The sequence below is a fragment of the Scleropages formosus genome, chromosome 11, assembly GCF_900964775.1.
Source record: "Scleropages formosus chromosome 11, fSclFor1.1, whole genome shotgun sequence".
NCBI classification, from domain to species: Eukaryota; Metazoa; Chordata; class Actinopteri; order Osteoglossiformes; family Osteoglossidae; genus Scleropages; species Scleropages formosus.
In genome coordinates this window covers 9,883,687-9,908,173 of record NC_041816.1, presented here as the reverse complement: position 1 = coordinate 9,908,173, position 24,487 = coordinate 9,883,687, and the positions used below count along the sequence as shown (strand labels likewise).

Here is a 24,487-nt window from a genome sequence, read left to right as displayed (position 1 = left end):
GAACCCGTCCAGAACTACAGCGGTTCTGTTGTACGTCATCTCAGTCTACTTTACCGTAGTGAGCCTCTGTGAAATGCTGAGATTACTTTTTGATCCACCATAGATCTCCAGGTTCAACCAGATGTGACAGCACCTTTCTTCTGCCTATTTTCAGGAGCACTGATAACGATGACACCACAAAGAAGAAGGTCAACCTGGTGTTTGAAAAAATCCAGACCTTGAAGTCCAGGGCAGCTGGGAGTGTCCAAGGGGACAACAAAGTGAGAGGGTTTTTTGTCACTTTTATTGGCCCAAACAAAAGGACTAGGTCACTAAGCATCCAGAACTGGCAGGAGAGTCACTTGGCTGACAAATGAATAAAAGCCACTTCTTGGCATTTATTTTTGTATTGCTGGACTTGGCCTTTATGTTTGACCATTTAGCATTAGGTGGATAAAAAACATGTCAGTTCATCAGAATGTACTGAATACCTGGGCCTCAGGAGACTTTTTTTGAAGAAGAAGCTTTTCGATCAGGTTTTTTGGGTTTGACCGAAATGTTGTGTAATGAACCCTACACTGAATTCTACCGCATCAACTGATTCTTTTGTTGTGTGCACGTGTTATTGCATTTATTTCCACTGATTTGGATAAGGAACATCCACTGTGTAACTATTTTCTAGGCAGTTTAACTGTAGGGCCTTTAGAAGAAAAAGTATTGCAGTAATGTGGGGAAAAGTAATGTAAGAAAAGAGATCTGGTTTGTTAACACAAAGGAAATGGCTGCTGTGGCAGTGTCTAACGTCGCTAAGGTGGTGTGGAACATCCAAGGGATACTGCCACTAAGAGTGAAACCCCCCTCTACAACAGACTCCTGATGCGGCCGCCGAGGTGAAAGCTCTACAAGATCAGAGAAAAGAACTGGAGAAGGAGGTCGCAGAGCTGAGGAAACGGCTGGAGGAGGAGACCAAGGTAGCTCAGCCGCTACCGTATTTTTCTTCCTGCATGGATCCTGTTCTGCGGAGGTGACACAGCCTCCCTGCAGCCCTCTCCATTTCGATCTGTATTTTGGGAAAACTGACTGACCCCACCCTCGAAGACAAATGAACTAAGTGTAAGGTTAGATAATCAGCAGAAGACTCAGGATTAGGAGCTGGAGTTTTCTTGACTGAACGTTATTTAGGCTGAAATACTTAAAAACTGAAAAAATTCATATCGATGTAAAATGGGTCCAGAAAGCTCACCATTTTGTCCGTCCTTCTTGGGGTCATGTTGGATGTTTTCGTGTTTCAGAAGCAGGCAAGTCTTGCAGATGCCCGAGCGAAGGCTGGCAGTGAGAAGAAGGATCTGCAGAAGGAGCTAACCAAGAGTCAGGAAGAGTGTGCCAGGCTTCAGAAGCAGCTTGCCAAAGTGGAGGAGGAGCTGCACAACACTACAGAAGAGTAAGAGTCAAAACTGCTTTTGAGACCAGGGACTGTGAATTTATACTTAAACATCATTCTGGAGTCTCCATCACTCCATCATGGTGGCCTGTATATTCATCGTGAGGCTTGTGGTTCACCAGGCTCTTTCAGGTGAAGATGGAGATGGAGAAGTACCAGACAGAGATCAGAGACCTTCAAGACCAGCTGTCCGAGATGCACGACGAGCTGGATGGAGCCAAGAGAGGAGAGGCTGAACATGGCGAGAAGGAGGCCATTTTTGAGGTAACACCCTGGGTGTGTCATTCTTAGGAAAAGGTAATATTGTGCTAAATTGTTGCAAGGGTCTTATGTTCTGTACTTGGGTGGTTAATGATCACTCAGCTCTGGCTGTTTTTTTGATTAGTGAAAACTCTTGTCTTGTCAACAACAACAATATGACCAATGTTGGAAGATGGTGCTGTCAGTGATACCTTTGATAAATAAACAGTAATGTGGTGATGTTTATATAGAGTATTAACATCAGTGTGTGGTTTATCTATTTTACCCCAGGATATGAGGCAACTGAAGCTGGACTTTCAGGATTTGCTGCAGGTGAAGGAGGAGCAGGAGGAGGTACTGCGGAGACGGGAGCGCGAGCTGACTGCCCTCAAAGGGGCCTTAAAGGAGGAGGTGGCCACTCACGACCAGGAAGTGGACACACTGAGGGAGCAGTATGAGCAGGAGATCCGCAAACTCCTGGCGTCTCTGGAGGATGCCAAACAGGTACTGGGAGAGGAGTCAGAGCTCCAAGACTAAATCAGCCACTACTTTCATGTCATTAACTTACTTCTGGGTGTCTTCTTACTAGAGTAATACCTGGTAAAATGCCCCAGCAAGGGGCACATTTTATTTCCACCACATCATACTGCAGTGTTGCACTGTGGCCCTGGAAGACTGAGACCAACAGGTTTTTTCGTTTCTCCTCACATCACTAAGAGAAAGGGAGTCAAATGGGTTCAATTGGGACAGTAAGCTGAATCAGTTCTTTTATGATTCTTGACCTTGGGCTGCTGTAGAGAAAAAGAGGAATTTCATCTGGGCGACTGTCCTCCCAAAAGCAACTTACAGTGTTAGGTTTGTAAACTAGACTGTTTACAACGATTTGTCCAATAGTTTTAGTTTTGCATCATTTCAGGGTAAGTAACCTGCTCAAGGGCACCACAGCAGGATTCGAACGTGGATCCTCGAGCTGCCAGGCTACCATTCTAACTGCTACGCTGCCTGCTGTGTATTTGATTTGTCAGTCATGTTGCTATACAGGTAGACTGTGTTGAACCTTGAATTATTGGTGTGTTATAAGAAGATTACAGGTTATTTCTGTGGGTACTGGCATATCCTTGGATTCACACTGTTGGTTGGTAAGAAGAGATATTTGTGGTCATACTAAGTGCAGCGTATATGAAACGTTATGAGTACAGCAGGAGGCTTTGCAAGCATTCCATAGGCCTTGCTGGACTCTGGTTGGCTTGGCGCCCTGAAAGTCAGCTGAAGGCTTACAAAACAAGACAGAAAGCAGTACCAGTTCCCATGAAGCTCTTTCAGAACCCCCTGTCCTGTCAAGCAGAGGCAACATTCTGATAAAAGAAAATGAAAGAGTGACTCTGTGCTGCTTCCTGTCAGGTCCCCGTGAATCACTGTCTTTATCAAAAGTCTCGATAAAGTGCATATTTGTACCGTTATCGTTTATTGTTGCATTGGATTAAGATCCAGAAGAAAGATTGAGTGTCGAAGGCTTATCTGCCTACGCATACTTTCCGTGGAGATGGAAAGGGACGAGCATTAAACTCTCTCCCCGGCAGATTCACAAGTCCACAGCAGAGCCGTCCTGGATGGGGGCTTGGCGGACCCGGGCTTGGCGTTGGCCGACCTGCAGCTGCAACCAGGCTTTGCATGCAAAGAAAGCCATGTTTCCTGTTTGTTCAGGCAGTTAATCCCGTTCCACCTTCTATGTCCTGTTCCATTTCCTTCACTACGGACACTTTCCTCTTGAAAAAAATGTAATGTCCCTCTTGGAAGCTGGTCTCATTGCCAGGGTTTTTCTGCTTTGTTTGTCCTTGTAATTTTTAAGTCTCTTCTAATATTACTGATATAATTTCAATGTGTTGAGAGTTGTTTCTTGAAGGAATTTGGTCTGAGACTTTTACAGTGATTTACCCATTTATATATACACACGCACACACACACACACACAATGTCTGAAGCTGTTTGTCCCAAGCGGGGTCACAACCGGAGCCTAACCCAGCAACACTAAGTGCAAGGCTGGAGGGGGAGGGGACACACCCAGGATGGGACACCAGTCCATCGCAAAGCACCCAAAGCAGGACTCGAACCCCAGGCCCGCCAGAGAGCGGAACCCGGTCAAGCCTGCTGTGCCATCGCGCCCCTGTTTATATATAGCTGGGTAATTTTTTTTAAATTTTTTTTTCACTGGAGCAGTTCAGGGTAAATTCCTTGATCAAGTGTACTGCAGCAAGAGAAGGGATTTGAACCCAAGTCTTTTAATTGCAAGGTGACCGCTTTAACCACTGCACCAATGACTTATGCTTTTTTCTAAAACGTGCTAGAACTCTTTGTAAACCGTATATTTTCCAAGTTTTTTGTTGGCTTATTGTTGTTTTTTTTGGTGGTGCGAGGACTCATTTGTGCTGTTAAACTGAGAGCCGACATGAAGTCCCCGCAAGGATGTGTAAGCAAGTGTGTGTTTAGAGTCTGTTCCCAGAGTGGGAAAGGTATGACCCCCATGCTGGGATCCTGCTGGGATTTCCCTGTCCTGCATTGTTCACTGGCAGTGCCCTCGGTCTCCCCAGCAAGTGTGGCGTTTGCGTTGACACTGCGGCCCCGCGTGGAAAGTGGAGCACCACATCGCTCTCCCTGCCCGTTAATTGCAGTGGCAAGCCGTCACTAATCTAATGAGCGATTCTGTGGGGCCCTGTGCCGCCCACCTCCTCTTTTCCCCCTTTCACAGCGTGGTAATTGTGGGCCAGGCTCAATGAATGATGAGTTTGTTTCGGGCCGTGATAATGGAGGAAAAGCTGGAGGCTCGAAAGTAGGTCAGTGCTGGCAAGGGTCATTAATACAACTGCGTCCATCTTCTTTGGATGTTCGTTATACTTATTATTTTTATGTATACAAATGTACTGATGGGCCTAAAATCCAAATTATACAGACTGTTGTGTTTGCAATCAGTGCTATGTTTGCTGAATGATGTAATACTCTATTTGGAATATGGTATTTGACAGCATTTGAAGTTCAAAGCTTGGGCAGATTTTGGGGCTTGCACCTTTGTGTGAACCTAACCGCTTTACCCCAGATCTTCAGTAGTGCGTCACCTCCTGAGTGGTTTTTTTTCCATCAGCTTCCCGTTGTGAGCTGTCTGCCCCCTCAGTCTTTGTCTGTAGTGCTGCCCCTTTATTCCCCGTCCCCGGGTGTGTGTTCTGTGTTTGTCTCCATCTGCCCCCAAACCTCCTCCTCCAGTTTGCTGTGTTTGAGAGGAGTCCGGCGTGAGGGGATGTGTTTCCTCAGCTGACGGATGGCGGAGGAGTCCCGGGCATTGCGTACTTGGTTTAGTGGACGGGGGAGACAGGGAGATAAGCGTGGTGGTGGTATTCATCTGGTTACGATCAAGAACTTGCTCTGCCTGTTTGCCAGGAATCTGAAACAGCAGAACTGGAATGGGACTCAACCAATGAATTGTGTGGATTTATTACCTATGTGTTACAGTGTTACACACACACACACATCTGTAGTGTCCCAGGCAATTTTCCCAAGTAGATGTGTGTATGAAAACGCTCAGCAGAAACAGCTGATGTTGATGCTCAGTCAGCCAAAGTTCACTGTAGGACTTTCTGACCAACATTCCAACGAGAGGAGCTCAGTTTGAGGGGATCCTCAGTAAGGCTGGGAAATAGAGGATAGCAAGTCCTGCATCTGCTGGACACACCTCCTCCTGGCGTGAGACGTATAGCTCATCCCCTCTTCCTGTACAGGCCGACAGACGGATGGCAGGCCGCTGTGCAGTCTCACGTCGACTCAAGTGGCCCAGCTGGGTAGAGGCTGGTCCTCCGCGACACCTCCTCCCATATCTGCCTGCTGGAGGCCTGAGGCTTGGCCCTCGCCCAGTGTGACCAAAACAGCCCTTTGTGTGTTTTCCCCCTCTCTTGCCAGAGAGATTGTTTGATCTTATAATCGCTACCTTGCCTGCATATCGCTGGCCAAGTCTTTTCTTGTGTGTTTTTCTGTCTTTTGAAGTGGCTGCTCTTACGAGCCAGAGCGCCGCGTTCTTTGGAGGAGTCTGTTCTTCACACAGTCCATTTGCTCACGCAATGTTCATTTTCTTTAGGTGGAGGAAGGTAGTGCGGTCCTGTATCAGCGTGACTACGGTGTACCTGTAAAGGTCTTCATGTTCCTCAGGCAGCTTTCAAGCACCCCATGTTTCCACCTGTTTTTAACAGTGTTCCAGAGTGCTGTGATGTGCTTTGGGTTACAGCCTCCTTGTGGGGCCTGGAAAGTTGCCTGTTCTTCTCAAACATCACTTTACAATTTCCACAGCGAGCACTTTCCTTACGTCTTTAATACTTTGTGTCTGTGCTTTTGGTTCAGAAGGAGGGACGTCATCTGCGATAAGGCAGTGCAAACTCACTCACTGCCACTGCCAAGGTTATTAACATCGTTTTTTACTTTTTATTTGTTTCTGCTGAGTGACTTGGCGTAGGCTTTTCGCGTGTTTCTGGAACTATATTTCTTGAAACTTCAGGTTAAGCATCCCTGAAGCATTGCCAGTAGATGGTGTTCAGAAGTCGCCCACACCATCATTCTCTTAATGTCTCCTACCTGGAATGCTGGGATCTCCCAGTTCAATGCATTAAAATTACATTTACATTTATTCATTTAGCACACGCTTTTCTCCAAAGCGACGTACATGTCAGAGAAAATACACTTTGTGCATTACATTAGGGGGGCGCGGTGGCGCAGTGGGTTGGACCGGGTCCTGCTCTCCAGTGGGTCTGGGGTTCGAGTCCTGCTTGGGGTACCTTGCGACGGACTAGCGTCCCGTCCTGGGTGTGTCCCCTCCCCTTCCAGCCTTATGCCCTGAGTTGCTGGGTTAGGCTCCGGTTCCCCGCAACCCTGTGTTGGACAAGCGGTTCTGAAAATGTGTGTGTGTGTGTGTGTGTGCATTACATTAGGAGAAAGAGACATAGATACAGATGTGTGATTCTTAAGTAAATCTAATTTGTTTCTTTCCACTTTATGCACTGATGTTCATTGCACGAGTAGGTGTATAAAACTCAGGATAGACAAATACTGATCACCTTCCTACAATTTTTTTTTTAAAGATACACAAACATTTACATACAATACAGGAGTAGCAGCTGTGTAAAGGGTTATCTGGGGATGAGCATGAAGTTATGGTGCATGAACATTTACACCATACATGAGATCTTGGGCGAAGTGGGTCCGGAAAAGGTGAGTTTTCAGACCCTCCTTGAATGTAGACAGAGTTTCCACAGTTCTGAGTGAGAGGGGGAGTTCATTCCACCACAACGGAGCCAGAACTGAGAACCTCCGTGCCTTACGTTTCATGCGCGGGACCACCAAGCGAGCAGAAGTAGACGAGCGAAGGGGTCTGGTTGGGGTGTAGCGTTGATCAAGTCTAAATAGCACTTCTACTACAGGTGCTTTTTAACATTTGTCAATTCACCGCGAGAGATTTCAGTTTAGATGTCAGAAGGTGTCTGCTTCAGCAAGGTACTTAATCCTGGTTGCTAAAGAATATCCCGCAGTAAAAATGGAAAAACTGTGACTTTTGAAAGAAGTAACAGCTAGTCAACAAAAATGAGGTGCTGTTACAACACACACACACACACTTTCAGAACCGCTTGTCCCATACAGGGTTGCGGGGAACCGGAGCCTACCCGGTAACACAGGGCGTAAGGCCAGAGGGGGAGGGGACACACCCAGGACAGGACACCAGTCCGTTGCAAGGCACCCCAAGCGAGACTCAAACCCCAGACCCACCAGAGAGCAGGACGGAGGTCCAACCCACTGCGCCACCGCACCCCTGTTTCTGAGCTGTACCAATTGGTTACATTTATATTGTATTTACTGTAAAGTAGGCACAAAATTACTTTGGCAGATGTTCACTTTGACTTCAGTCCAGGAAATGAATTATCAAGATGCACACTCATTTCTCCCATTAGTCACAGTGTCAGTGAGCTTCCAGCACACGTGCGGACTTATCGGGGGCTCTGTTTTCACAGCTGGCCTTTAAGGAAGTCTCTCCATCCTGGCCAGTCATGAGCGGGAAGTGAAATCACTGAGAAAGGAGGTGAGATTGTAGCTTGGTCCTTCTCCAAGGTCTGAGCTTGGTGTCCTGTGCCTGGTCCACGCCATCATATTTTTTTCCTAACCAAAGAGCTACCGACTGCTGTGTTTAAACTCAGTGTGAATGGAGTGCTGCGCAATCTGTTCGTTTAGCTGTTTTCATTCATCCCACCCCATGTGTTTAAACTGCTGTCAGATAGTAGACAACATAATGTGTGATGAAACACACTGGTTGCCAGACCTTTTTAGCTCAAAGTCTCTGGTTGCCTGGGGTCCCGTAGTGCTGAGATCCTCAAATATCATGGCTAGAGAATTAAAGAAAGGCATTGTGATGTTTCCTGATTTCATTCATTAATTGGGGAGGTTCATGTCAAGATAGAGTTTTTTCGTTTATTTGACTTGTTTAGTCCTGTTCGGATGGATTACTACCATTTGAATTTGATTTGTCACTGTGTGTGAATGTGTACATGTCCATCTGTGTTGTGTCTAAGTTGGTTTGAGTCCTGAATTCCACTGGTTTTGCTTTGAGTGCTGTGGAGAGAACCACTTGTGACGGGAGCAGGAAACCCAAACTGGAGACGGGATGGGGGCTGCGTGCAGCTCCTGATGTCACGTCTGTGGCGTGGTTCTCAGGCTAAATGGTGTTAAATGCTGAACTACGAATAAACGGGCTGTGAGCAAACGAGCCATAGAAGTCCAGCCGCTCCAGTTGTTCTCAGTGTGGTCTTGTAGCCTGAGCCGTCATTGAGGCTCAATGAAGGCAGCAAACTTTGGGTCATGTGCACACAGCACATTTGCAGAGTTGCACACCTCCCTGAGCACTGGTGCTGTGGGAGTGCACACAGACAATACTGAGCGTGAGTGTCGCTCGTTCCCAGTGCCCTGCCGTTCAAGGCATCACATACCATCTTGTATCTCCATGCAACTGACAGTTTTGTTTAAAGGCCAACATTTCAGAGGCTTACACCACGACATAATTAAGATTTGCCTTGAAAAAGCTTTGAAGGCTGTAAATTGTGGTGGAATTTTCTCAGTTTTTACGCTTTGTTGCTCTTGACCACATTGAATTTCTGCAGTTCTGCTTAGTTTTTACAAAGCTTTCTTTAGCAGCATAGCATGGCCAGCATCCCTGCATTTTCCTGCGGTATTTAAACTCACTCCTCCAAGCTAACACACGATCCAGCCCTCCCTCTCCTCGAACCAGATGGCTGGGGGCAGGTAGAGAACTTGCTGAACAGGCAGCGGTCAGGTCAAGAGTTTGTTTTAATTCGTTATCTGTCATTGCAGCATTGAATAACTTCACGCCTCATCCGTGTTCAAACCAGGAAGGCAGAATGTGATCAACTGGTGGGGTCAAGCCACTTTATTTGGAAATGAGGGGCTGTTGAAAGACTTTGGATTCTGTAGAGCAGGTCTAAATCTCTGTTTTAACAGCTCATCACTGGCTATAGTGTGCATGTACATTGACATTTATTCATTTAGCTGACATTTTTCTCCAAAGCAACTGTACGGTTAAGATACTTACGGTTATTTATCCATTTAAACAGCAGGATAATTTGTACTGGAGCAATTTAGGTTAAGGGCCTTGCTCAAGCATATTACAGCTGGAGGTGGGATTCAAACCTGTGCCTTCCAAGTCTAGACACAACAGCTCATCCACCACTGTACGTACTGCTCCTACTTACCCACTACCGCTACCTACATGCATGCCTTCATGCTGACCAGCTCTGCAATCGAGATATCAAGTGATTCCCTTGTCTCTTCACTTTACATTTAAATTTACATTTATTTACATTTATTTATTTAGCAGGGGGGTGCGGTGGCGCAGTTGGTTGGACCGGGTCCTCCTCTCTGGTGGGTCTGGGGTTCGAATCCCGCTTTGGGTGCCTTGCGGCGGACTGGCGTCCTGTCCTGGGTGTGTCCCCTCCCCCTCCTGAGTTGCCGGGTGGGCTCCGGTTCCCTGCGACCCCATATGGGACAAGCAGTTCAGAAAGTGTTTGTGTGTGTGTGTGTGTGTGTGTGTGTGTGTGTGTGTGTGTGTGTGTGTGTGTTTATTTAGCAGATGCTTTTGTCCAAAGCGACTTCCAGTGAACTGTATGTAGTGTAGTTAGTGACTTACACTGCTAGATACACTACTTACAATGGGTCACTCATCCATACATCAGTGGAACACACTCTCTCTCTGTCACTCATACACAGTTTGTATCATGAAGTAAATTTTGGGGGAAGAAGCATGTTCATAAAGGGAACTGAGCGGCCCTTATTCCTAGTCAAGAGAACTGTAAGGGGGAACTGCCAGTGTCCTATGTGTTGGCGCTGTTGAATCAGCAGGGAAGACTCCACGGTGTGTCGATTTCCTTCTCCTCCAGTCACTCTCAGGCTGCCTGGGGTCGGACCTTTCCATCAGTGGGACTGGGTACCTACACCATGCCTGCCAGGGCAGCGATTCGCAGATGCAAAGGCTCAGTGCCACCAGCAGAGCCCTTGGCTCATTAGAGAGTTTGCTCACATCTGCCAATGAGCATTAAATGAGACCGGACAGGGTAGCTGAAAAGGCACAGAATGAGATGTAGTCATGGCCAGTAAACTTGACTGGACTGTTTAAAGGCACTGGGCTGCGCTCTTCATCAGAACTTGTCGAGCCGTTGCTGGTGGCATGCTGCCTGCCTGGGACCACACCGGGAGAGCTGTCCACTGAGACATTCACGGGCACTTTTATTTCTCCCTCATGTGTCGGCCTTTTCTTCTCCAGGGTTAAGGGCTACTTGGGTGGATGGTTTAACGGGGTTTTAAAAGCGATGCCTCCGTGTGAGGCCGTGGAAAGTGCCGTTTGCGGGCGCAGGATGTGAGCTGTGAAATCCGGTTATGTAACACTTGGGCAGGCAAAGTGAGGTGCTCTTCTCCCAACTGAGGGACCTGCTCCGCCGTGTGGCTGGCGCTGGGCAGCACCGTTCTGGGGGAGTGAGCGGAGAGATGAGATGAGATGTAGCTACGTCAGCACTGACCGCGTCTCACCTGCACCCCCAGAGCAACGCCTTGGTATGTCGGGAGAAGGAGGAGGTGGAGGCGGCACGCGGAGCGGCGGAGAGCAGGGCAGAGAGGCTGGCCCTAGAGACCGATCGCCTCCGCAGGAGGGCCCAGGAGCTGGAGAATGAGGTTGCCAAGCTAAACCGCATCGTTGACGAGGCCAAGCTGCAGGAAAACTGCCTGGCTGAGCGAGTGCGCCACCTAGAGGTGAGCTGATTCAGTCATGCCCTCCAGTAACCTCATCCTTTTTTAAAATGAGAAACGCATGGTCTGTAATGTATTGAGATCAAAATAGTTTCACATAGAGAGGAGTTTAAACTGATGATCCCATAAACACTGAAAGTCCGTTTCCTGCTGATTTTAATGTTAAACCAGTTCTGCTTTGATTTGTCACAAGTTCACATCAAGCTGCAAGTTCTGCATTGTGGTTTTATGCAGTGTTGTTGCATTATTTTCCTAATTTCCGATTATGACGATTTCTTGAACACACAGCAAAATAAGTGCAGTCTCAAGTGATTATTAAAAGTATTGAAATGATTCATCTGTTTATTAAATTAACAGGATTAGTGGAAAAACCTACAACATAATGAACCACGGGAACTGGGTTTGAATTCAAGACCTGATTTCATCACCGATTTCACCTCGTATCTCTATACAGAAGGAAAATCGACAGCTGGAAGAGTCGCTGGCTGAAGTAAAGGAGCAGGAGGAGGCCATGTCTCGTGCCAACAGAGCTTTAACCACACGTCTTGAGGATGTGCAGGTTAGTGGAGCAGTGCGCTTGTGCCCATGTCAAGCTGCTGACCTTGCAGTTGAAAACAGCATTCACTTTCACATATTCATTCACTTTTAGCGTTATTTTTATATGACAAAGGGACACCGTTCTAAACAAACGAGTGTTATTTATGTTTTTAATTTTAAAGTACAGCTGTTAAAGAAATCCACACGACGAGCATCCATTATGGCATCCATTATGACTATTGCACTGATAAGTTCTGTCACCAGTTCTGTCCCCTGTTTGACCCTGCAGAGAAACCTGACCAAACTGACTCAGGACCACAAAGAGCTTAATGAGAGGCTGAAAGAAGAGAGGGTTCAGAAGGAGCAGTTCCAGAGGACCAAGAATGAGATTGAGGATGAGAGGAGGCTGCTGGACCATACTGTGGAGAAGCTGCAGAAGGAGGTGAAGGGAGATGGAGCACTGCACATTTACTCGAGCGTTTCTTTGTGCAATAATTTACCATGAAATGCTCTCCCAGATGGGTGAGATTGTGGAGGCCTCCCAGAACTCCACCCAGGAGCTGCAGGTGCAGATTGATGAGTACAAGGAGAAGAACCGCAAGGAGCTGACTGAGCTGCGGAGACAACTGCACGATCGCAGTGTGGAGCTGGAGAGTTCCCGGATGGCTGCACGCAAACTGGAGGAAGAGGTACGCTGGAAGCGGGACCACCGGGAAGATCGTGCATTGTGTGTGGAAAGCATAGTGCAGCCCTGCCCTGCTCCCTAGAACACAGCTGGACTGTGAGATCATGCTTCTGGAATGCCTCACTGGGAGGCTGGATGCACTCTTCAGCATTTCAGGGTTAAAAAAGATTAAATTGGGCATTAAAATAAGGAATTCTTCCAGCCCTGCGGGTTAACAGAAGAAGCACAAAAGGTTAAAGGTCTAGATAGCCACGGAGTCAAGGCGTGTCAGGAATGCTGGTTCCCTCTGGAATATGTGACTCTTCTCAAACTGAGACCTATCCATAGGCACAGACAACCTTGACTAATACGCACATTGTCAGTTGAGCTGACAGTGCGGGCTGTCTCTTGTGAAATTCTAAGAACCGACCTTGTACACACAAACACACAATATTACCATAGTACACACTAAGAGAAAGTCATAACATGAATTGTAGTTAGTGTCCCAGAGAGGCGGTTTGACAGAAGTCACAGCTTCTCATGTTATTGTGGAAAGAAAGACGTGGGCACTGCGTCCATTCATTTGTCGTCATTACAGTGAAATTCTAGGCAGCTGCGATGGCATTGACTAGTCCTCTTCCTTTCTCAATGAGCAGCGAGGCCCCTCCGTCAGTGTGTTAAGTGCACATGGTGTAGTGTTAACCTCCAGCCGCTCCTCTGTTGTTCCAACCGTGCTCTTTAACCTGCGGCCCTTGCAGGAATTCGGGGAATGTTTTTGTTGCAGATGGGAATAGTCCATGTAATTCATTTCAAATTGGGTGGAGCTGGGGAAAGAACAGATCCTGGGAATTCTCTCCTCCACATGCCTGTGAACTCGGCCATCGAATAATAATTCCACATTATCTTTGTATTCCACCTTATCAAGTATCGTTGATTTGTGGAGTAAGGGTGTCATGTTTATTGGATTCATAGTGGTCACCTCTAAGCTGGATACTACCATGTTGTATATCAGCAGGTTCTGGAGATAAAATATGATTTGGATTCACGTGGAAGTGCATTAGGGTGTGATGTGAGTACTATATGTGAACGCTGTTATCTATTGGCAGCGTCAGCATTATTGTCAAGATTCTTTGCCTTTCTGAAAAGTCATGATGCACCTTTATGAATTACATTAGTTCAGTCGAATGTTTTTTTTTCCCTTCTGAACACACATGTGTTTGTGTGGGTTGAGAGCACAGCTGCAGTGCAGGAAGTGCAGAAACCCAGGGGTCCAGGCTCAGTGCTGAGATCTGGCTGAACCGCCTTTCCTTTCTCCTCGCTTGCCTCTGTGGTCCTGCCCTCCTCTCTCATCTCTTGATGTAGCCCATTGTCACCCAGCTCTCTGTGACCCAGCACAGACAGACAGCAAGGTTACAGACCAGACATTCGCACTCAGTCAATCCACAATGTCTTCTCTCAAAGCATTTTCCAGTTAAAAGTGCCCTGCCCCTGTTTTCAGTAGCAAAAAGAGAGGCTCCACGATACAAACAAAGCGCAAAACTCCTGTTTCTCATAGGTTCTTTTAAACAGTGCCTTCAAAATGAATGTAGGCCTTATACATCTTGCCTAAAACTGGAAATACTGAAGAGATGCTGGATTTTTCAAATCTCCAAGCGATATAAAAACTGGAGATATGGAACAGCTACACCGACTGTAGTGTTTCAATGCAGAGATGGGCTTAATTCAGTAATGCCATGTCTGTAATTGGCACTGTGTGCTCTCTGGGTTCGATGACATACACTCAAATGAACAATGCAAGGCTGCAAGTCATGGTTTGTCTGTGGGCTTCACAGGTATGTCACATGGAGGAGGACCTCAGGCAGTGTAAGAAGGAGCGGGATGAGGCCATTTTGAGGGAGAAGAGGTTGGACCAGAAGGTCTATGACCTGGAGGTGGAACTGGAGACTGTGTCCCATTCCAAGGATGGAAAACCCCGGCACGTCAAAGTCCTGGAGGTACCATGCATTCAAATATTACATATTCAAACTGGAAAAAAAGACAAAATACAGTGTCCTGTTTAGGGATAGACAGTGCTGAGACTGAAGTTACTACAGGTACTGTTGAGTGTTTTGTGTATGATTATGATTAACATTTATCTCAGACCTTTTGTCCAAGTTAAAATGTTAGAAGTTACATAAATAAGCAATGTTACAGTTATTTGCCCAATTACAGAACAGAGTATTTTACTGTACCATTTCCACATAAGTAACTTGATCAAGAGTACTACCGCAGGAAGGGGATTCGAACCAGAGACCTTTAGAGTGCATGGCAACAGCCTAGGTCACAATATTGTCAGCAGACCCAGAATGTAGAATAGAGTGGCCAACCATAATCCTGGAAGTTTGAGACAAAACATTCGACCTGATTTACACCTCAACACCAGGTCAGGTGGCTTACTCAGTAATAATAATTATTTAGTAATTGAGAGCTGAGGTAATACCAACCACCAGCATGTGCTGTGGCTCTTGGGGACCCAGGTTGGCCAGCCCTGATCTACAGAAATAATGAGTTCAGCTTGAATTGCAGCTCTCTTTCAGGGTCAGTTTTCTTCCCTGTCCTTCAGCAAATAGCAAAGCTTTGCTGAACTTGACAGAGGAGCTTGTCACGTGGACAGGAGTCACGCTGCTGTTAACGGCCTTGCTGCTGGCAAAATATGACAAAGGGGAAGTTTCCACAACCATCTTGTACAAGCACAGTGTTGACAGCTTGAAAGGTCAATAGAAAACATGTCATTTAATCCTCACTCTTCTGGAAATGGTAGAGCAGAAAGCATGAAGATGGTCTCGTTTTGCAGGATAATGAAAGTATTCTTATTTCATAAGTACAGTCTCAGTTATCTTTTCAAAGTCGTTTAATTTTATTAACTATTATATTCAAAAGGCAAGAGAACCCAGATTAGTGGATGTAAGAAGGATTTTAATGATGATGATGATGATGGTTGGACATTATTCCCTCCAGGACAGGATCTCCCAGCTGGAGATGGACCTGGAGGAGGAGCGTAACAGTGCGGACCTGCTGATGGACCGGATAGACCAAGGAAGGGAGCAGGTCAGTCACTTTGCCATTGATCACAAGTCAGTCTTCAAAGAAAACCATCCAGCCCTCTCCTTATGTTTCGCTGTAACTCACTGAACCAGTGGGAAAGCTAATCTGTTAGTCTTGCAGAAACTTCTAGAGCTGAACTCGTTTGGGTCACAGCATGTTGTCAGATCCACATTTTCAGACTTCTTGTGCAAAGTGCTCTGTGCCAAGATGCCAGTCCTCTCTGACGTTGATGGCTTCCTAGGACCATTGAGGCTTGGGCCCACAGTACCCTTCCTGCATGCGGGTTTCCCACAGCAGGGAAAGTTCAGAGATGATTTATGTTCAGGCAGGAGCAGTGCATTATTGCGCTGAAAGAGGATCTTGCATAATCGTTCACTTTGGCAGGCAGCCCTCTTGGTGTAACAGTGCCTTCCAATTTTCATGCATCAGTTACAAAAGGCTCTTTTTAATGCAGAGTCCCAGCCAAAATATGCAGGCTGCCAAACATCTCAAGTTTGCAGGCTTTTGAGTTCACTGAGCTGTTACTGCATTGTAAAGGAAAATCTAGTTCTGGTACAAGTGCATGGTTTTTGTGTCCTTGGGGAGCAGCAGCAGAGAGAGGCCCCGGACACACAGGATTTTCACTATGATTTTGAAAGCTGCTGATGGGGGCTGTTTTGAACACAAGGGCGAGAAGGAGCTCCATCTCAGAGTATACCAAGCAAATGTGCAACAAATTTGAAGCCGACATAGATCGTGATGGTTGACAGTACAGATACTAAGAAGATGCCTTGTTGCTGGGTGCTCCGAAGGTAAAGTGTTGCGTATTGTCTGATGTAAGTATTAAAACAATAAGTCCATCTGCAGTACAGAATAAAAAGTCCTCTCACAAATGCATGGTATAATAGGACTTTGAAAACTGACTTCAGCTCCCTTTCCAAAACCCCCAAACTTGGTATTTCTGTATGAGCTGAACAACATGCTTTTGTACAAATGACTCTGAGCGGCTAGGTTTCCTTCAGCAGCTTCGTTGTCTCTCTAAAATAAGAGGAAGAACATAAGAAGGGTAAACACTGTGATCTTAAGAGGTACCTTTTACCTTATCTAGGCCCCGTGAAGGAAATCCAAATGGTTGGTAAAGTAGCTGCGGGAAGCTGGGTCAGTTGCCAAGGCAACAGTGAAGGGAGGCTGTAGAATGCGAGGGGTGGGTGTGGGGGGGCTCATCGGGCCTGCGGGTCTCTTGCACCAAGCGCAGTGACAGGAAGGACACCTGCGACTCTACTGGCACCAGGTGCTCTGCTCCTTCCCAAATGAGAATAATCTCCCCCTCAACGTCGCCTCTCGCAGCCTTTCCCAAAGCTGATTAGTTTCACTGTGTTCCACTCTGCTGAGTCAGCCCCCTGAAGCACTTAACTGTGTGTTCCCGTTATGTAAGCCATCATTCATAAGAGCGAGTCACAGTCTGCTGCTAATTGGCATGAAATATCGTCCCTTCTTGGATCCCGTTACAATTAAAGAGCGAGCTATTCTATATTGATCCGTTGTCATTTTTTTCTGCTTCTCGTGCGATTCCTCACTCTGGATCAGAGCTATTGGGTAACATGGAAGAATGTTGTCTTTCGGTTCACTATGAGTTCATCAGCTATGTGTTTTTTTCCAGGAGGATGGGCTGCCTTTTTTGGCATTTATAGAAGTAGCCTTTTAATCATTGCTTTATCGTAAAGAAAAACTGTCTGGCTGGTAGCTACAGTTAGCTTTGTGTGGTTCGTTGCTGGCTAATGGCTAATGGCTAATGGCTGAAATTCTGATGTGCAAAGATGCTCCCTATGTCTCCCTGTATCAGTGTCCATAGATTTTATGTGTGGGTATTGTTAAAGTAAGTGTAACGTGAATTTGTACCGTATGCTTCTTTGGAAAGTGGCTCCTCACCTTCCTGATTAAAGTGTGGATTTTGTTTGTCCCCCCTTGGACCTTTAGCCTTTCTGAGAAGCAGTTGAGCTGAGTTAAAAACAGAAGTACACTGATTCATTAAAAAACTATGTAAAAGAGTTTCTTTGAGCATGGATAGGGTTTCTTTGACAAATTATGGAACTATTAGCTGTTGTTATTGGATCAAAGTTACGGCGGAAACAGAGGTCTTAAACTGCGAGGGGAAATGAAAGTCATGAATCCAGATGTTTGAACAGCCCAACAGTCACAAATGAGTCAGATTAGTAGAGGTGGTGTCCATTCAAATAGGATGATCGGTTTCATTTTAGTTTGGATTCCACTTAATTTCTACTGTAACCCTTAAAGGTTTCAGAGTCTTGGGAAACGGCAGTGTTTTAGTCCAAAAATATTATCTATTGAGTGATCCTAACCTGGCCGATTATATTGTTGCAGTGTCTCGAGGAAGCTCACACAGAATCGGAACAAGTGTGTCAGATGCTCTCCTACTGAAATCACCACCCATTAAAATGAGCAGGACTTTTCACGAAACGTGGAAAAATGCTTTGACGCACACAGGCAGCTTTGTGTGCGCAGTTTCGGTGTGAGTGTTTGGGTGCTGACTCCTCCTTTCTGTCAATGACAGGTGGAGCAAATGAGGAGCGAACTCCTGCAGGAACGAGCTGCGAGACAGGACCTCGAGTGCGACAAGATCGCTTTGGAGAGACAGGTATTTGGCCTTGCTCATCTCCCTTCCGTCTGGAGGAAAACAGGCTCGTCCTGTCGCGGGCTGCGCTAGTTACCCAGAACGACAAACTTCCTTCTTTGCTCTAACTTCTGCTGCTGTTCCTTCTTCAGTGGAGTCTCTCAACACCCGTGTTGCCTTTACAACTGCTTTGCTAGATCCAAGATAAAGTTCAGCAATCATCTTCCAGATAGGTTTAGTGGGAAGTGGCCCTCATTTCCGTTAGTTACGCTGTATTCGTCACGTCTTTGACATGCAGGGCCCACGGTGTTGCATACATTATGATGAACTGAGCTGAACCTGGTGAATAACAGGTCTTTTTCATGTTAAAAAGGTCACCGAGCAAATGGTTTTCCTTGGTGCTGTGGTAGCCAGGCCCTGATGGCTCATGGCAGAACCAGATCTTCTAGTTCAGTTGTCAGGGACAATAAAAGAACGGATGTTTCCCTCTTTTTACAACTGCCACTAATGGTTACAGTATTTGTCAGTAGATTATCCTGTAATAACACATTCTCAATATAAGTACTCTTTTGTTTTCTCTTGTATTATACATCCCTTTGGAGAACAGCGTGTGCAAAATGAATAAATGTAAATACAGAAACGTGTCTCGGATGGCAGATGATTGTACGTAATGTATTGTACTTGATTACTGTACTTACACTGGAACTGTGTATCAGGGTTTGAAAGCTCTGTGTGTGTGCATACACACTTATTCGAATCCTCCAGAATAAGGATCTGAAGAGCAGAGTAGCTCATCTGGAGGGCTCCCAGAAATCCAACAAGGAGAGCCTGGTCTCACAGCTGGAGTCCAGAATCCAGGAGCTGGAGGAGAGGCTGGAAGCAGAGGAAAGGTAAGGGAACCCTGCTGGGGTAACTGGGGATATCTGGTGTAAACCTCTTGACACACAGCCCAGTAGTCCCTGAACTCTTCACTCAATGCAGCTAATTTCCACTACCTGTGAATCTGGGAAATGAGGGAATTCCGATGATGTATGCACACACTACCCAACAAGACACTCCTATGTTTCCTGGACCAAGCAGTAAAAAGCATAGTTTTCAGTGGAAGCTGGGCATTAGTGGGCGTGGCTGTGTGCCAGCCGGGAGTCTCAGGCTGTAGGGACTGTACTAACGCAGGGCTCACCCAGTTTTGCTTTGGCTGTCAGGGACCGTGCCAACCTTCAGCTGGTGAACCGCAGGCTGGAGAGGAAAGTGAAGGAGATGATGATGCAAGTGGATGATGAGCATCTCTCCCTGCAGGATCAGAAGGATCAGGTGAGGAAAGAAAGACCCATTCCTCTTCACTGCTGGAATCCTCAGATCTTTTAGCTAACCTTTTGATTAAGCACCAGGCACAGAGATAACCCATCATGTCTAAAAGCACCTGTATGTAATGGTAGGGGAGGGTGTTTAACAATGGCCCTCGAATAGCACCCTGTACCAGTCAGTGGGTTAGGAAGGTAGGTGTGTTAAGTGCTGTGTGTGGTGTGCAGGTGACATTTTGCCCCATTACCCTCGTCCCCCACAGCTCAACTTGCGCCTGAAGGCCCTGAAGAGACAGATGAGCGAGGCAGAGGAAGAGATTGAACGCCTGGAACACGGGAAGAAGAAGCTGCAGCGGGAGCTGGAGGAACAGACGGAAGCCAACGAACAGCTCCAGGGCCAGCTGAAGGCACTGCGCAACGAGATGAGGTGGGGAACGTACACCTGGACTGTGTATGCAGCTCCACCGCACACCCACATGTCCACACACCCAAAGTCTGCGCAGCCACAAATAGAAGAGGTTCACTTAAACGCCAGATTTCTTCATTTTCACTTTCCTCCAGGCGCAAGACGGCGTCCGCTGCACCACTGAACGACCTCGTTGACCGCGATGACGACGACGACGTCAGCACAGACAGAGAGGTCTACTACAGGTCAGCCTCAGGCTACAAGCGCTCCAGCCAGGACACAACTTCGTGACCACTGCTGGCAGATGCTGGGGAGGGACCCTGAGCCAAAGGACCAGAGGACTGACTGAGCTGATGAACTCATGAACAGCCTCGCTGCTTTACTTACTCCTGCAGGGCTGCGGCTCACGGACACGTCAGGGTGGACCAATAGCATGTGCCTTGTTGTCTGTGCTTGAAGGTTGTCTATTAATTCAGCCTCCTTTGTCGGATCTCTCAGTTTCAATAATATTTATGTAAAACGTCATTATGACCACATCCTGTGTTTTGAATAATATGAAGATATTTGCTTTCTTAAAACTTTTTGTTTGTCTTTATTCCTCTGATTGTGGAACAACTGGAAATCATGAAACATCTAAAATTACCGCACCTTGAGCTGTTATAAGTGAAGGAACTGCAAAACGAAGGTGAACATTTTAAGGGAAAAGCCTGTAAACATCCTGTTTGCGTACTACATATATAGTTTACTTACTATGTACATTTTTTAAAAAAGACTAAATTGGACCCAGTATTGATCTTTGAATCCCTGAACTGAAAACCTCTTAAATGTATGTTATATATTCTGTTTTTATAAAAGTGTAACGTAGACAGTTAGACAGTACTTCATGTAAACTGACTTTTATATGCTGAAAAAACATTAAAGTACTGGATTTGCATTGCAGTGCTTCCACTTCACTCAGATTTAAGAATAATTTTGGTTTAGTTTTTTTCCATTTCCTTAAGTTATTTCATGCCGTGTTCTACACATGCAACTTTATTTGTAAGGATTGTCTTTAACAGCGTGTACTCTTTCACATTCTTTTCCATTATATTACACAGTGTTCTATATACATTTCAGCTGAAGACCAATAATGTCAGCTTTTTGCAAAGCATTGCTTCTCCTTGCCGAGGCTGTCCCGAGTTAGGATCAGCGTTGAGAGTTTTCTGAGCTGTACGTACTTTGGGGAAAAGTGCCTGCTCAACAAGTAAATGTAAATGTAAGCAGTGTTAATGTGTATTTTCTCCAGGCATCGTGCTCTTAAGCATCCCTTTATCCAGACAGCCACACTGTGATGATCTGCACCTTTTCAGTTCCAGGTGGAGTGAAACGTCCAGCATCGCTGTCGCTGTGTGTGCTGGATTTAAGCTTCAATGGCTGTTGGTTGTGACACCACCAGGAATCTGGTGGAAATGAGTCCTGTCACTACCTCTCTATGTACATATACTGCAGGAAAATGCAAGAGGCAAAAAAAAATTACATTGCAATAAAGTTATTGATGGCTAAATTAATTGTTTCTGTTATTGTATGTCCTATCTGAATTTCATCACTTGCCTTTGAGACATTGATTCAAAAATCTTTTGATCAAAATGTTCAGTACTGTAGTTTTACCCCCAGTTAGAGAATTTGACTTTATTTATTATTTTGAGGAGTTTCGTTTAATACCCACTGCATCTTACAAGCTAGTTCTTTGTGTTTACAAGGACTGAATTTTGATTTTCCATGCCTCGTGACAACTTATCAGCGAGAGACATTTACATTTGTACATTTAGAAGATACTTTTTTCCAAAGCAAATTACAGTGATTCTTAATTACAATAATAACTGACACAATTATTCAGGGTGACTTTCAGTATTGGGCACACTGCACTAAACTGCCTACTGTCATTGACCCAGTTGTACACCAAAGCAAAGTCGAACACACACACACACACACACACACAGCATGGGCAAAAGAATCACTAATTTTCCTGAAACACATGTCTTTGGTAGGAAGCACCCATGAACGCAGTGAAAGCATACACACTCCACACACTGAGTAGGGGTAAAATCCACTTTCAGCAGCAAAATTCAAGCTCTGTGAGACACCATGCCATCTTGTTTGGCCAGTATGAAGTAATTTCCTTTGCCTTTACTGTTTTGTTTTGCATTTAAGGTCAAATACATAAGGTTTATGCTATGTATGGGGGCACAGTGAGTAGCACTGCTGTCTCACGGCACCTGGGTGGTGCAAGAGAACGTGGGTTCGATCCCTGCTCAGTCTGCGTGGAGTTTGTATGTTCTCCCTGTGTCTGTGTGGGTTTCCTCCGGGTGCTCTGGTTTCCTCCCACAGTCCAAAGACATTTTGTGTAGGTCCCCCCATAATGTTAGTGACAGAGGGAATGTGTTCCACTGATGAATGGATGAGTGACCCATTGTAAGTAGTGTATCTAGCAGTGTAAGTCACCTTGGTGAATAAGGTGTGTGGGCTGCTAACACTACATAGAGTTCATTGGAAGTTGCTTTGGACAAAAGTGTCCGCAAATTATGTAAATGTATGTATGGCTTGTGAGTGTTTAAGTGTTTGGTATGTAATAGCCCCAGAAGCACTGGATGAGCACACATGGACAGCTATGTATTTATTTATTAAGTGAATGCTTTTCACCAAAGCATTTTATGAAGTTGAGCTACCTACCCTGATTTACCCATTTACACAGGTGGGTAATTTTCATTGGACCAGTTCAGGGTAAGTACCTGGCTCAAATGCACTAGAGTAGGAGGTGTGATTTGAATCTGCAACCTTGAAGTCCAAAGGCACCAGCCATGTAACCACAGTGCTAGCTAGCATTAAGTTTTAAGAAGTAACTAACGGAGGAAGACTGCTGTGTTTTGCTGTGTTATAATAACACATTAACAGTGAAAGTGATTGCGCCCATTTTCCTGGGATTTGGTGATATTTTACCATAAAAGGGTGTCACTCTTGAGGCTCAGGAACACAACAATTTTTTACCATTGAAACTAATGATAATTAGGTCTTAGATTTATGACAATTCATCTTACAAAGGGCTTTTCAGGAACACGTTACCTTTGTAAGTGGGGGCAGGGGGCTGTATTATGAACATTGAGCTGTGGATACAACTGCACACTTTTTACTTGTTCAAAGTATTTTTCCAAGGTGTCTGTCTGGCAAGGCAGCTGTGTCAATAGCTTCGTCTTTTATTTCATTAGCAACCCCTGTTTCAAGCGTGTGCCCCGGTGTCATGAGTGCTCTGGACAGTGCAGGAAATCTGTGGCAATAAGCTCGTGCTCCTCGCTGCTGGCCTGTTAAGTGGCGCACCACTTGCTGAGCTGGAGGTTCAACAGAAGGGCTTCTTTGAAGGTGACCTCATTCTTAAGAAGGAGTTCTGCCTCTGAATGCTGGAGGAGAATGGAAAAGAACGCATGGCTGTCCACTCGACTCAATGCGACCTACTGCCATTGTTCTTGGCTCTGACCTACATTTGTTCTCAATTCACGGAGCACAAACAATTAACCTTTTAAATGTGAAAGGACCCCCCACCTCCATCTTGCCCCTGGTTGTCATTTCTCAATCTGCATAGATTAGGGATTGTCGCACCTCAGTGTGTGAGCTTTTGTCAGGGGTTTAAAGGTGACCATTTTTGGGATTCCTGTGCTCTGCCTGAGTACAAGGACATGTGTACACATACCATGCAGAAGAAGGTTTTGGGCTTCAGTGAGCAATGAGAAGCCAGGGGGAAATGCGGTCACACAACAGACACTAAAAAGCCCTAAGTGGTTTCAGGATGGCCTCCTCTCTTGACTGATCATCTCACTGATCATCTCACTCAGGCCTGCAGGACTGACCCTGTGTGACTCATTTGTTTCAGAGGGGTCAGCAGAGATGGTAGAGAATCTTGGTCTTACTTGCTACAGATAGAATCTCACCATCATCCTTTACACACTCAATGTGCTGATCCCAACACACACTTTGGTTTCACACTTTGCTGCTAAACAGGTTTCAGCCACACACCCTTTGCCGTGATTAATCTATTTAAAACCCAGAATAACAGTTCATTATTTCACAGGTATCCATGGTGTGGGTTACCCAGTTGCGCCATGTTTGCTGTTCCCTTCTGCGGTGTAATAAATAGTGTATTCTAAGTGAGGAATGCCCTTTTGTTTGCTCTGAGTTGCATGTCACTCTGGAGAAAATGTCTGCCAACTGCATAAATGTAAATGAAAATGAATGTATTCATCTAAGTCTTACCAACGCTTAGAAGGAAACAGTGCAAATTCTTAACATACTCTAGTACAGTAGAATAAACTGACATATGACATGACTGAATTTTTTTACTGAGACCAAAGACCCCTCCAGGGAAGTTATGGAGTTATGTGCGTCACTGAGAAGACATTTGGATTTGATCAGCAGTGCCATGCTACATTTTATCAAAATAAAGTTTATAAACTGGAATAAAACTTTCAATATGTATTCCAGTAACAGAGAGACACACTTTTCCTTCAGTATGTTATGGTCTCTCTCACTCATACTGCTCAACACTTGACCACATCGCATGTGTCCACTTTAATGTGGGTCTATGTCGTTTTGAGATATTTGCTGCCCCCTTGTGGAAGATCCCTGTAAAAAGCAGATGAAACAAAATGAACATGAATAATACATTTTCTCCCAAGGCAACTTCCAATGAACTCTGTGTAGTGTTATGAGCTCACACACCTTATTCACCAAGGTAACTTACACTGCTAGATACACTACTTACAATGGGTCACTCATCCATACATCAGTGGAGAATTCGCTCTGTCACTCACACACTAGGGGGGAACCTGAACAGCATGTCTTTGGACTCTGGGAGGAAACCAGA

At 45.7% G+C, this 24,487-nt stretch overlaps 1 protein-coding gene across 1 annotated transcript in view; it reads left to right on the top strand.

Moving 5' to 3' along the window:
- LOC108926744 (cingulin-like 1) overlaps window positions 1-20,530 on the top strand; it is a 28,741-nt gene extending 8,211 nt beyond the window's left edge. The window contains 16 exon segments of the mRNA XM_018739656.2: window positions 155-260; window positions 849-950; window positions 1,272-1,420; window positions 1,543-1,684; window positions 1,952-2,164; window positions 10,790-10,996; window positions 11,448-11,552; window positions 11,820-11,972; window positions 12,049-12,219; window positions 14,027-14,188; window positions 15,192-15,281; window positions 17,830-17,913; window positions 18,655-18,779; window positions 19,092-19,200; window positions 19,454-19,617; window positions 19,752-20,530. Coding sequence (XP_018595172.2) covers window positions 155-260; window positions 849-950; window positions 1,272-1,420; window positions 1,543-1,684; window positions 1,952-2,164; window positions 10,790-10,996; window positions 11,448-11,552; window positions 11,820-11,972; window positions 12,049-12,219; window positions 14,027-14,188; window positions 15,192-15,281; window positions 17,830-17,913; window positions 18,655-18,779; window positions 19,092-19,200; window positions 19,454-19,617; window positions 19,752-19,887 — 2,218 coding nt within the window. The 3' untranslated portion in view covers window positions 19,888-20,530.
- The last annotated feature ends 3,957 nt before the right edge of the window (window positions 20,531-24,487 follow it).